Here is a 15,038-nt window from a genome sequence, read left to right as displayed (position 1 = left end):
GTGATATGCAACAAAAATTCTTCCTACTGCAGAGCCTACAACCCAAAATTAAAAATTGAACCCTTTTTTTTTTGTGTGATGGAGGACTTGGAGGCCACCAATACTGTCTTGTAAGAGTATGGTTAGAAAGGCTGGGTCCGAATGCTTTGTTGTGCCAAGGGTCAAGTCTGGTTCAGGACAAGCTGGGTAATAGTGGCATACCAATGTTTCAGTTTTCATGCCTTCTATGTTTTCTAGGTAGTCAATGTTAAGTCCCAAAGCCTCTGATAGTAATTCTAATAATGCTTTGCTTAGTTCAATCATGTGTTTTGTATATTCACTTACAACCTCCCTAAAAAATAAGACACAAATAAAGTGAATAGCTTTGCGGGCTGGAGTGCGGGCTAAAGTTAAAAATTGAACTTAATAAAAATTGAATCTCCTCAAGCCAAGCCATCTCTGTGTCAAACTAAATAGCTTTGTGGGCTAGAGTGTGGGCAACCTAGTTTGCCTCCCTCTTTGTGTGATGGAATTCACAGCTTAATAGACACAATGGTCTCATCAACTAAAATTAAAACGATCAATATGGATTCATCATAACACTGGCATAATATTAAGTTGGTCATTACAAAATTGCCTCATGAGTACACAATGGCTCTGAAAAATATCAACACAAAAAAGAAACTCATGGAGAGCTTACAAAAGAGCGACCACAATCAACCTCAATCTAGCACTAACATATGCTAATAATATAAAGTCCTAACAACAACAAAAAATAAAAATAAAAATGAAATCCATCAAATGTTGATCCAAGTACACATCATATATCTCATGTTCTAGCTCTTCCAATCCCAGCTCCAACTCCAACTCTACCTTTTTCAAAAAATACCTTATGAACTCTCTTACTTAGTTCTTTGTGGCCATTGCCCATGTCCTACTTCTGTAACTTTTCTATGTGGTTGACAACCTAATTTAAAGAAAAATAAATAAATAAAATGTATAAAGTAAGTAATCCTTGAGAACAAGAAATAAATGACACTATTGATAAAACAAGTATGCCACAATAATTTCCAAATTTACCTCTTGGCTATATTTGTAATCTGGTTGCTTGGAATTATAAATCAATGAGCTCATTTGGGAAGTAGATGAATTCTATAAGGAATAAAATATAAGAACACATTATATAGAAACAAAGCTTTGTACATATAGTTTCACATAGTATAGAATGAATGAATTGTGTCAATTTACCTAACTAAGTTGGGCTACAACATCGGTACCTTGCAACATAGATGTAAATGGTACATTTACATAGCTCATGTCCTAAATAGAAAATAGCTCGTAATTAGGTATCAAGTATAGCAATCAGATTATGACTATACATTATATATATACCTGAGAATGCATTGTCCAAGGCGAGTAAGATTGACCATATAAGTTAGCACTTGTAAAGCCTGTATAAGAGTAGGGATTAGGTGGTTGACAGACTAGTGTATTGTATGCGCCACCAAATGAGACATTTGAATGTTCATCAACTACTTGTTGTTTTCTTTTTCCTATGAAATTGTACACAAAAAAAAATCACACACAAAATCAGAATTTAATATACAAAAAATATTTAGTGATGATAAAAATGTTAAATTGTATATTTAGTTTTTAACAAAAAGTTACTCACTTGAAGAAGATGCATCTTTAGATGTGTTTGCCTTGTGCTTCTCAAAGTGCCCTTTAAGTCTAGTATTTCTTAAACCTTTTGATCTCACACATGGGGGATTTAACACTAACACCTCATTTGGCAAGCAAGGCATTTCATCAGTGGTGTCAGATTGTATGACTTCATTCTCTTCCACATTTTCATCTGTACCAAACTTGACCCTTGATAACTCCCTTTCAATTTTTTCATCAAGTTCCAATAGCAATTTTTGGCAAATTCTCTTAAGGCTATCCTCCCCTTGACTTTTAGATATGATTGTATTAGCTATTCGCATCATGCTATTACGCCATACTATCTTTGCCTCTTTATCATTACTAAGTGAATGATTGTCTTGTTTGCAAGTCATCATCCCCTTCTTAGCCTCTTTTTTCCAACGTTTCAAAATGTATTGACTTGGAATTCTAGTTAAATTTTTTATACTAAAAACCCACAATGCATGACAACAAAGAATCCCCAATGACTCAAATTTCTTACAAAAACAAGAAATATTGTTATTGAGACAATCAAACCGGACAATGCGTACTCTTTCACTATTTTCTTCTTTGACCTCAAAAACACTAATTGTATCTTGGCAATCAACTTGATCCCAAACCATTGCAAGACTCTTAAGAAATTGATTTTCAAATAAATTGAATATCTTACAGGTGTAAATTTGAGCTGCATGACCCAAAATGCCACTCTTCTTAACTGCTTTTTGTGGGGCAACTTGCTTGCATCGAAAATCTTCATCCAACTCTGAGGAACGCATACCTGCCAATACATTTTCATATTCAATTACAAACTTAGTGAGGCTAATTGATTTATTTGCTATACCATTCAAAACATGGTTCGTGCTCTCACTCCTCGAGGAAGATTTAAATTCAGCTGTGAAAAAATCCTTAGTGAATGCAGTGCTCCACTTATGTCAAATTTTGTACATCATATTAAGCCAATGATGATTCTCAATATCAAATTTTTGTGTCATTTGATCCCATGTCTGTTGAAATTCCAATTCTGAATCACAATATTTTTGGCACTTGTTGAACAAGTACATAAACTCTGAGTTAGAGTTTAAGTCTCCTAAGCGAGAAGGAGCATTTTTTGAAATATGCCACAAACATAGCCGATGATGTGTATTTGGAAACACTTCCCCAATGGCATTTGACATAGCTTGATCCAGGTCAGTGAAAATTATTATAGGCGATCGATTCCCCATTGAGTCTAAGAATGACTTAAACAACCATTTAAATGAATCAGTGGTCTCATCCAAAAGGAATGCACATCCAAACATCACATTTTGCCAATGGTGATTAACACCTACAAATGGAGCACAAATCAAATTATATTTGTTGGTACGGTATGTAGTGTCAAATACTACTACATCTCCAAAACAATCATAATCAACTCTTGATCTCCCATCTCTCCAGAAAAAATTTGTCATTCGATTTTCTTGATCTACTTGAACTGTGTAAAAAAACATGGGATCTTCTGTATGCTTAGACTTAAAATGATTCAATAAGCTTTAAGCATCTCCAGCACTAATCATTGTAATCTTTTGCATATTCACATGATTATAACAATCTCTTTCGGTAAAACCCACATTTTCACTCCCTCCAACTTCTTTTGTTAGATATGAATAAGCATTCTTTGTTCTTATACCTGTATTCACCATGGTATCAAATACATCTGCCTTAGGTTTTGAAATACGACGACCAGATCTTAACAAATGCCTCTCTGATTGTAGTGCAAGTTCATGATTATGCTCTGGATTAAATGCACTAACCCTCCAAACGCCATTTTCAACTGTGAAATAAATAAATGCTTTACAACCAGTTCTAGTCTCTAGTCTCTTCGAATATTTCTCTTTACAAAAATCTTCATCTAGTTTAAAACCCTCCTTAGAACATAAAAATTCACGTTGCTTTATGTTCTTCGTCCCATAATAATATCTAGGCTTTCCTTTACGAATACTAAAACCCATTCGCAATGCATAATCATTATATAAAGCATATGCTTCATCTGCATTATAGACCACCTTATTCAACAAATTTTCATCACTATTTTCTAGCCTTGCTACAAACATGCAATCCCCTTCAATTTCCTCAATATCACTTGGTTTGCAAATAACTACATCAATTTTTATGACAAATATAAATATTAGAAACAAAATACTAAGAAAATTACAATACAATAATTATATCATGTTTCTAAATTTTTTTTTATCGATATGCACATTGTTTACAATTTTGTAAGTCTTCTTAAACGCCTATGGTACACTTAATCACAAAACTCTAATGTTTAGGCACAATAACAACAACAATGTTTTAATACCAATTTTTTTAATATTTATTAATTTATTTTTTTTGGGATTGACTATGGATAACAACAACAATAACATCAATATTTTAGTCTTAAATTTTTTGGGTTGATTATGGATACTCAATAAAAAAAATATTATAATAACAAAAAATTAACAATAAACACGGTAAAAAACAAAAATAAATAAATCATTTATATATGAAAAAAAAAAAGAAGCAAAATCTGTAAATACAATAAATTCAACACATTTTTATATAGTTTTATTTGAGAGCAAGTATATCACCACAAATTCTTAAACGTTCTTGCAAAATATAAATTAAATCAAAACAATACAAGACAAAATATATCTTTATCACTTTCCTCCAAGTCCATTTGTATCATGCTTTTACTTGAAACCAAATAAAATAGTATTCTGGTTTGTTCTCTCTGCCGCTTGTCTTTTGCCTTTGCTTTGTTTTGTTGTCTTTATGGCTTTTAAGCCATTCAGTTGAGAACCCTACTATTATATCACTTATTTTATTGATATGGGCCCATGTGTTGCTTCATGACCCACCAACTCAAATATGCAAATTTTAAATGTGCTGGCAATTCAAACGGTAACAGACGTTAACAAAGTCTCCTTTATTACGATGAGCTGGCAGTTCAGGTGAGGTAAGCAAATTTTAATGTGCTGGCATGCTCCTATTGGCTGGGACTACAAGGTCAGCATGGACTAGACAATAATTTCCTGTGATGGTAAGAAGAGAGAAGAGGGAAACGGGGGGGGGGGGGGGGGTGGGGGGGGAATATTTAAATGAAGTAAATGGAAAGAAAGGAGAGAAGAGAGAGAGAAAACTTATATAATTAAATGAAGTAAAAAAATAGAGTATTGAGTCTAATGTGTGTCATAAAAAATATGGATAATTAAACTAGAAAAAGTTGAGTTTTTTTGGATTAGGTTAGATAAAAATTTGAAGAGTAATGCTCTAAAGGCTATTTAGATCCTCTAGATTTCCTAGGGTAATTTACTAATAAATTTCCTTAAATCTTAACCACTCTTTAATGATTTAATGGTCTAGATTTTGCCATTTCAGTATTCCATTAACAATATTTTTAACATAATAAAATAATGTTGCAAACAAAATAATTAAGATTATTGTTAGTGAAATTCTGATATGGCAGAATCTATACCATTAAATCATTTAAGAGTGGTTAAGATTTAAAGAAATCTATTTGGTAGAGTACCCTAGGAAATCTAGAGTATTAGAATCCTCTTTATTATCTCCATTATAAAAGTAATGTAGAGTTAATATCAATCATTCGCAAATTTAACTTCTTTATATTTTACGAACTTTGATAGTAACTTCTTTGAGCAATGATATATTCAAAAGGGTTCCATTTGTATTATATTTGATTTATCTCAGTTGAGATTTGATAGATTTCAATCCCTGCTTGTTATTTTAGTTTATTTAATGTTTTTCATTAGTAATTAATAACATTAAAGCCATGCGGAAGCCCTAATGACATACAAATAATAGTTTTATTATATCCTTGTTATTCATTTCAATTTGTTTTATCAACCACTTGAGCGTAGGGAATTTTTTGAAACAATTCCAAAATGTTAGAGATTAAATTGTCACATTTAAAACAATAGGAACTAAAATGGTAGTTTTGCGAGCATAAACCTTCACTTAATAATTATGGGATACTAAGCAAGATATATGCTACAACTAATTTGTATCACAAGTTAATATTGATCCACAATGAGAAATTTGGACAAGAACGCGTAATTCATAATTATGGGATCTCACACTATATGGAAATGAATTCTTCTTTATTAAATTTTGTATCTCTCTTTACAAGGATCTTCTCTCAAAATGTTTATACTCTCTTTCCTTTGATTTTTTTTTTTTTTTTTTTTGTGCCTCTCTCTTTCTTCTTTCTTTTCTTTTATATGAGCTATCTCCATCTTCTTCGTATTTTGTCCTTATCCACCTAAATAACTTCTGGTCTTATTGCTATTGGACTCTTCTTTCTTAGTTTTTTGTCATGAACAGAGATTTCTAGGATTTCTTTTTATAGTTCAGGCGTCCACCTAGATAACTTCTAATTATATCGAGTTCTTCTTTCTTGGTTTTTCATCATGAACAGAGACCTCTGGGGCTTTTTTTTACTATTCAAGCTTGTCCTTCTGCATTAAATGTGGTGGTGCCAAGTAGGTGACTTTCATTAATGTGGAGGTTGTTGCAGAATCATCAAGAAATTTCAAAAAGCTACCTTCGAAAAGTGTACCCTCTCTAGAATTTACCTCAGTAGCTCAAACACACCTCAGATATGGCCTCGGTATTGGGCGTGGAATGTCATTGGTCCTAACCAATGATCTGAGGACCTATGTCTATTATCAGAATGGGCTAGCCAATGCTGGATTCGTTTCCTTTGTTTGGGCCAACTCTTAAAATAAGCCCAACATTTATCCTATTATAATAAGGACCAATATTCGCCCCACCAAAGTAATCAAACCAAATTTTTTTGCAAAAATGCAAATTAATATGTATATATTTATGTTTATGATGTTTAAATTTAAATATTGTATTCAAACAAATGGTTCTTAATTTTTAAATTCCTAACCCTTTAGGATTTTTAAAATGGTATATGAAAAATAAACAAGATTTTTTATAATTAATATTTTTAAAAAAATTAAGCATATTATGAAAAAAGATTACAACGATTGAAAAATGAAATATCATTAAGCACAAACTCATTAAAGCACAAACCTACTTAAAATTAATTATGTTTATATAAACATATATATATATATATAATATTTTTGAAAAAAAAAAATAGTATAAGCTTATCATTATGCTCATCACTTCTACTAAATTTGAATGTTCAATGTTCAACTAAATTTGAAGTAATATCATAAGAAAGAAGAAAGTGCTTATTCTATTTTCTGTAAAACCCTAGGACTATGTGTTAAACACCGTCCCTGCATCCTTAATTGAATTTAATTTGTTTCGGAAAATACATACAGACAGTGATACACTTATATCATACAAATGGAGACCATGATGGTAAAAAAAAAAAAAAAAATTAATAAAAAATAAAAAAGAAGGATAAAAAAAAGTGGCATTTACATAAATTACTTTAGTGATATAGGTAACGAACATGTTTGATATCAGGTTTGCAACTGCAGTAATAGCACCGCCAAAACTCCTATATTTAAGTGGATGTTCAAGCACTATTAATAAGAGAAAAAAAAATGTCCCTTTCATCAATTATCTCACTAATGTGATTAACTATGAGGTTGAACACCAAATTTACTATGGCAGTAATACCACCATCAATGCTCCTATATTTAAATTGGATTTAATTCTACATTTACTAATCACAGTACTATATCGGTATATCCATGTCAGGTGGCATTTATATTTGTAGATTATATATAAAATTAAAGATAATGCAACAATTTTAGTTTTTTTCCATTCATCACTTAATGATTGAAGCTATTTTGACACAATATCAAAATATTAGGGACTAAACTGATACATTTGAAACATTAGGGACCAAAATGGTAATCAAACAAAGATTTTTTACATAAAAATGTAGAAATGTCTATGTATATGTTTATGTTTATGATTTTTTTTTTTTTTTTTTTTTTTTTTTGAGGATTATGAAATTTTTATTTAAATATTGTATTCAAAACAAATAGTTTTTTAATTTTTACATTCCTAACCCCTTAGGATTTTTAAAATGGCTTATGAAAGGTAAACATAATTCAATAGAAGTGGTTAAGCATTAAATGAAAAGATTACAACAAAACATTTAAATATTAAAAAAATGCCACTAAGCACAAACCTATTTATAATACATTAAGTTTATATATATACACACATATATATAAGCTTTGTAAAAAAAAAAAATTAATATAAGCTTATCACCATGCTTATTACTTCTACGAAGGTTTGACTAAATTAGAAGCAACATCGAAAGGAAGAATTAGGTTGCAGCTTGTGTTTTTAATAGAACCCAAGGATGACTATGTGTTAAATAACCTCTAAGCATTCTCTATTGACTCTTCATTTGTTTCAGAAAAATGGATGCAAAGATAAACTATTATACAAATGATGATCATAATGATTTGAAAAAAGTGGCCTTCACATCAATTATTTTATTGATGAGATTAATTACGAGGTTGGACATCCAATTCGCAATGGTGGCAATAGCACCTCCAATTCTCCTATATCAAAGTAGATAGAATTATACATAAATATTAGATAATAGATAAAAATACACAGATTATTCATGACACCATCTCAATGTCGGGATTTAATAATAATACATAGATAATAGATAAAAATATTCTTTTAGGAAATATAATTGTATAAATATGATATTTCATAAATACAAATCTAATTTTACAATCAAATATATGTTAGTTATTCTTATATATATATATATATATATATAATTTTCCTGAAAACCGAGGGAAGTAAAATTCCTCTATCTTGTTTCTTGTCCAACACTTATTGTGCCAATAAATTAATGTTAGACAAAGAAGGAGTAATTGTTAATATCGTATTATGTCCACCTTAGTTTTTGCATGCAAAATATCAATATTTCTTCAAAACTATTGATTAACCCGTTCTTTTCATGATTTTTTATTTTTTATTTTTTGTGAATTTGTAATTGTCCTGATAACTACTATATTTTTTAATGTAAATTTTCTAAGTAATATAATGAGTATTAACATTTTTCGTTGATAATAATTATTTATACCTATGGTGTACATTCCATGAAATTCATTACTTAATACTTAATAGAAGTTTATATCTATATTTCATATTCCTTAAAAAAAAAAAAAAATGCAAGCTACATATTTGGTCCCTGATCTTTACGCTATATGTCAATTTGGTCATTGATCTTTTAAATGTGTCAATTTGGTGCCTAACCTTTTAATATTGTGTCAAATTGGCGGTTCCTACAATTAAGTAATGGATGGAAATACTAACGTGACTAACAACCAAGATAAAATATAATTTCTTTACACATAGATTGCCACTTGGACTAACTTTAATATAAATAAAGAGTAATACTGTAGTCACAAACTTTTTTATAACATTTTTACAAACTATTGATGTGGCAAATTCTTATTAGTTTTAATATGGGTCCGCTACTAACATCGCATTTATATTTATCAATAGTTATTTGAAAATTACTAAAGTCACATCAGCAGTTTGTAAAAATATTATAAATTAGTTTGTCTTTATAGCATTACTCATAAATAAATAAAAAGTGCACGTGTAAAGATTCCTGCAATGTGCTCAGCTAGCCCACAAAAAAAAAAAATGCCAAATCATTAAAAAAAACACATCAGTTCCAACTCACTAACACATTTATGAGTGATTATGACTCATTCCTCTCCCATAACCAAACATCCCCAAACTCAAGGTTTGTTTGTTACTGTTGTTTAAACAACAGTTTTCAGTGTTTAAACAACATTACACATATTTTTACACACTTTTTTACTCACATGTCTTTTCAAAAAATACAAACAACGTTATTAAAAATCTCTTACGAAACGAGCTCTTTATATCCATCATCAACTGTCGACCTACTGGGCTACTAGATTTGAAGCCGACCATCATAAACCTTGCCACCAAACTCGCAGCCACCAAAGAAGAAACTGGAAGAGAAATTAAAGATATTTTGAAAACAAAGATTCGTGTCAATCAGGTAAGTTCTCTTTTTCCATCATCCTCTCTTTGTTTTGGATCGAAATCATTTTTGATTTCGATTCCAAATATTAAAGTCACTAGGTCATTATAGAACTCTGCATATCTACCATTTGATGCAAATGTCTGCTGGCAACCAACAAGCTTCTTGTAGATTTGAATACCATCATATCCCACATACCTTTTTTTTAAATAGTAATATTTTAACATTTCTTCTTCTTTTTTTGGAAAAGAATAGAAGGCACGAAATTGCTTAAACTTTTAGACTTTTAGCCCTGACCAACTTGGGTCCAACTAGTATTCCATCTTCCATATACCTGTCTAGAAGATCCAATTCTTTTGACTTGGAAAAAAATTCCCAGTTGAAAAATCAGTAATAGAACCAAAATCTGAGAAATATATATCAAGGATAGTAAAGCAAATGTGTTTAACTGATGGCTAAATATGTATTCTTTGGTTTCTGCGAGTTTGGATGAGGATTAATCTTTGGTTTTGAAACTATTTTATGTGTTTGTTTCCAAGGAAAGTTTACAGGAAAGGTTTGAAAGTGCAAAAAGAAAAAAGTCAGATTGAAGGATGTGTTTACACAACATGCACCTATTTTTCTTTTTCTTTTTTTTAAGTCTAGGCCACGTGGCAGTCCAAGTGGGAAGAAAATTATATTTGATTTTAACCGTTATCCGCAACAATATTTTTCATTAATCACTTAACGGCAATGACCAATTTGACACAATACCAAAATGTTAGGGACTAAATTGACATATTTAATAAATTATGAACCAAATTGACATATAGTGTAAAGAATAGGGACCAAATATGTAGTTTACCCAAAAAAGAAACTATGTTCCATTTAAATTTTTATTTTTGAACTAAGTTAAATAAGGACTATAAAAAATAAAATAAAATCAATTGTTCCTATTCTCTATCTTCTTTACCAAGTCCACCTTCTTATAATTATTTTTCCAAATATTTTGTATACATTTAAAAAAGATATACGTAATATCCTATAATTATATATTCACCCTCTACCATTGGCAAACTAAGGGGAGTTTAAGGGTTTTTTTTTTTTTTTTTTTTGGGTGAGAGCATTAATTTTTATTTGTTCAATTAACTTTAATTTTTTAAGGGTTATTAGAAAATTTTCCTTAAAAACATTAATTGGAGTAAGAAATAATTTCATTGCCATATAATTTCCATATTATTATCAAGTATTTGGCAAGTCTAAGTGATGGTTTAAATTTTAAATTAACTTTGTTTCACCTTAACATTTCCATCTTTTAAGCTTTCTCTCCACTGCATTTCCCTATTTTTAATCTCTATTGTTGCATGTTCTCCTCTTTCAATGTTTTGAAGCATTAATCCTCACATTAGTGCACTAATACTCCCCTAATTTGCTTTCCATGGTTTTGAAATAATCACAATTTAAATAATAATTACCTTTTCATTGCAGGGAATGAAATAGTAAAACTAAAAATTGTATATTACAAAAAAACATATAATGAAATTCTACAATAATATCATATGAATCCAAGAGAACAATCTAAGGAAAGAAAATAGAAGGCATAGAAATAGATGAAAGAGAGTAGATTAGAACTTTTTTTTTTTTTTTTTGGGGAAAGTGAACTCAGATTTCATTCATTAAAATAGCAAGAATCAAAGTACAACGCTTCTAGAGCAGGTGGTGGGGACTCTTCCAACCATACCCGTTCTTCAACTACTTGTCTAGCATATTTGGCCAATGAATGGGCAACAGAATTAGCAGTACGTTTTACATAGCTAATAGACCAAGCTCTAAAACCTGCTGCCAGGTAGTGGATATCTCCATAGATGTGACCCAGACTTGAGTTATTCATCCCATTAGATTGGATGGACCACATAACTCCTATATTATCCCCTTCCAGTACCACTTCCGTGAAACTTGCATCCAATGCAAACTCCAATGCTTTACGCCCTGCTAACACCTCAGCCTCCTCACTGTCTATCACCGATGGCCCTTTAGCTGACAAAGCCGCCATGACTTCACCCTTATCATTCCAAATGACCACCCTTAAGCCTGAAGCCTTAATGTTAGCAAACACCGCAGCATCGAAATTAATTTTGTAGTGTAACCCAGCAGGTGGCGTCCATGTCTACACTATCTCAGTCCAACTTGGTATAGCTAACTGCACCTGAGCCTCTCGATACTTCCTGTTCTTCTTTTTCACCACGATAGTATTTGCCAGCCATTCTGGATAGAAAACTTCCTTGATAGCCCCTGCCTGTTTGAGCTTCATTACCTCATCTCTGACAGCATCTGCATGCTCCTTGGATGGGCGTCGAGGTGATTGCATTTTGGGAGTGATGGATGGGTTAACATTTAAATGATGGTAGATGAAGCTCGAGTCCACCCCCAGTGCTTCGTAAGCATTCCATGCAAACATGTCAATATTTTTCCTAAGAAATTCTATTAGCTCTTCCTTCTCCTAGGGTGGTTGCCGAGCTCCAATCAGAAAGAACTTCTCCGGGTCATCACCGACCATAACCATTTCTAAATCTTCACATTTTGCCTCCTCAGTTGGTCCATTTATAGGCAATGTCAAAGCCTTTGATTGCTACAAGCCCCCTTTAGCAGAGGTCGATGACTCAGTTTCGAGTTGATGTAAGATGGCAGCCACTAAACATTGCCTAGCTGTGGATTGAGTCCTCACAATTTCTTCAATGCGACCTCCCAACGGATTTTTTACCTTCTAGTGTAGAGTAGAGAGACGGCTTCCAGGGCATGAAGCCAGGGTCTAGCTACAATGGCCGTGTAGGGGGAATAGGCATCCATCGCGATGAAATTTACCTCCACCACTTCTGAACCAGCTTGCAGCGGTAGTCTTATCATACCCCTCGGAATGACTACCTTCCCATCAAAACTTACCAAAGGAGAATTGTAGGTCGTCAAGTCCTCGGGTCTCAAATTCAGCCCCCTATATAAGTCGGGGTACATAATTTTGACACCATTATCTTGGTCCACCATCACCCTTTTCACGTCATACCCACCAATCCTGAGCGTGACCACCAAAGCATCATCATGGGACTGTATGGTCTCAATCTTATCCTTATTCGAAAAATTTATTACCGGTTGAATATCCATTATAGCCCTCTTCGGCTCTAGATTATCATCCTCGGCGAACGGCCAAGCCACAGACATCACTCTGGAGGGACAAGAACCAGTCCTCCCGGGAGCAGGAAAGATGACATTGATTGTTCCCAAAGGAGGTCTAGAAGAAGCATCTCTCTAGGAATCTGAACCTGTTTGGCCCGCTTAGCCACTAGAATGGTGCAAAAGCTGCTTCAACTTTCCTTCTCGGACCAGCTGGTCCAAATGGTCCAACAAATTTCTACAGTCCTTCGTAATGTGTCCCTAGCCCTAATAGTACTGGCAATAAAGGTTCTGGTTACGCCTTATAGGGTTTCCACCCATCTTGTTTGGCCATTTGAAGAACCGCTCATTTTTAATCTTCTCTAAAACCTGATGCACCAGTTCTCGGAACATCGCATTAACTGCCTGAGTATTAGCAAACCCTGACTGCCCAGCAAAGTTTCTCCGAGGCCAGTTGTTGTTGTTGTACCAGTCCGACTTGAAATCCCTCATCTCTTGAAGGATAACCTTAACTTTTCCTTTCCCCAGCTGCTGGTCTTCCTCAACTCTCTTGTACTTATCAATCCGGTCCATGAGTTAGTGCACATTGGTGATAGGTTTGCCAGTTAAAGACTTCCTTAAATTATGCTCGGTTGGGAGGCCGACCTTGAAGGTGCTGATGGCCATGTCATCAAAGTCACCATCAATCTCATTGAACATTTCCCAGTATCTATCCGAGTACGTCTTCAAAGTCGCCCATTCTCGCATGAATAAGGACAGTAGGGAATCTATGGGTCGAAGGACCCTGGAACACGTAATAAAATGAGAGCCAAATGCCCGGGGTGAGCTCCTTGAAGGAATCTATGGAATCTGCCCTTAGGCCATCGAACCATCTCATCGCAACGGGTCCCAGACTAGATGGGAACACCTTGCACATCAAGGTCTCATCCTTAGAATGGACAACCATTCTCTGACTGAAATGGCTCACATGCTCCACCAGGTCCGTTCGTTCATTGTAGATGGTGAACGTTAGCCGATGAAAACGCCAAGGAAGAATTGCTCCTTCAATCCTGCGTGTGAAGGGCGACTTGGAAATTTGGTTCAATGCTTTTCTCATAGCGTTGTTTCCTAGTCCTCTGCGAGTTGGGCTCTTGTATTTGCGTTCACGATGGTATTCCTTTTCATATGAGAAAGACTCACTAGGAGGAGTTCTTGATCTATGTCGATAACTACCATCCTTCTCATCATTAAAAGAGGAGTCAGACCGGGAGGGAGTTCTTCTTCGTCGTGCATGACGTAATTCCTTCTTTAGATGGCCAATTTCCCTTTGCATGACTATGTTGTTCTGCTCCTGAGAGACGTGACTCCTAACTCGAGAGTAACTTTTTCTAGTATGTGTGGTGTGTACGCTACCTTCTCGATCCCGCTTGCGTTCGAGGTTAAGGAAATCATCTTGTCGTTGGGAACCCATGGATTCTTGTTGATGGGGACCTGATCCTACCATAGTTAAACGTCACACTCACTATTATACAAGTTCTTCTCACAGATGACGCCAATTGTAAGGACACGTTTTGCAGCCCAAGCCCAAGACGTATGAGATATTAGCCCAGTGAGCCTAATACAATAAATTTATAGAGAATGGGTCAAAGAACTAAGCCTTAATGAATTTGACAATGGCTAGTATGTGTTTTTGAGAATGATCAAGCAAAAACAAGGAACATAAAGTTTAATGAATTCTCTGTCCGAGGAGGTAGGTTTTCCATATAAATTAATAACGGTTGGGTACAAGTACAATTTTGATTACTACAGTATTCTTTCTCTATTTTTCTGATCTCTTCCTCATGGAAGATCTCTTACATTATATAGCTCCCTTTGGACCATCTTAATCTTACATTTGTTGATCATTTGAGCCTTTATTTGAATATCTATCCCATCAGACACCTTCTTTGACTTTCTGTGAGTTGTGGTAGCCAAGGCAACACTGTTCAGAGGTCTTCTCCACATAAATGCAGCCATAAAAGTAGTTGTAGTGCATTCAATGAGGTGGTAGCAGCTTTTCCTTAGATATTTTTGGATTTTCCTCCTTCTCGTATGTTCATGATGCACGTTTCTATCACTAGAGGTTCATGAAGGTCACTCTGATCATTGGAATACATATTTGAGCTATACTTATCGTATCCGAAGAGATATTCCTACTCGGACAATCTTCCTATTTGCATCTTATTCATTAAAT

General features: G+C 33.5%; 1 protein-coding gene across 1 annotated transcript; it reads right to left on the bottom strand.

Annotated features, from left to right (window-relative positions):
- Positions 1-12,418: 12,418 nt before the first annotated feature.
- On the bottom strand, positions 12,419-12,874 carry LOC126728254 (uncharacterized). The gene has a single exon (XM_050434107.1). It carries the CDS (start codon positions 12,872-12,874, stop codon positions 12,419-12,421), a length of 456 nt encoding a protein of 151 aa, XP_050290064.1.
- Between the last annotated feature and the right edge of the window lie 2,164 nt (positions 12,875-15,038).

Source organism: Quercus robur, chromosome 5 (assembly GCF_932294415.1).
Source record: "Quercus robur chromosome 5, dhQueRobu3.1, whole genome shotgun sequence".
NCBI lineage: Eukaryota > Viridiplantae > Streptophyta > Magnoliopsida > Fagales > Fagaceae > Quercus > Quercus robur.
Note: the sequence above shows the minus strand (reverse complement) of the source record. Positions and strands in the feature narration are given on the sequence as shown.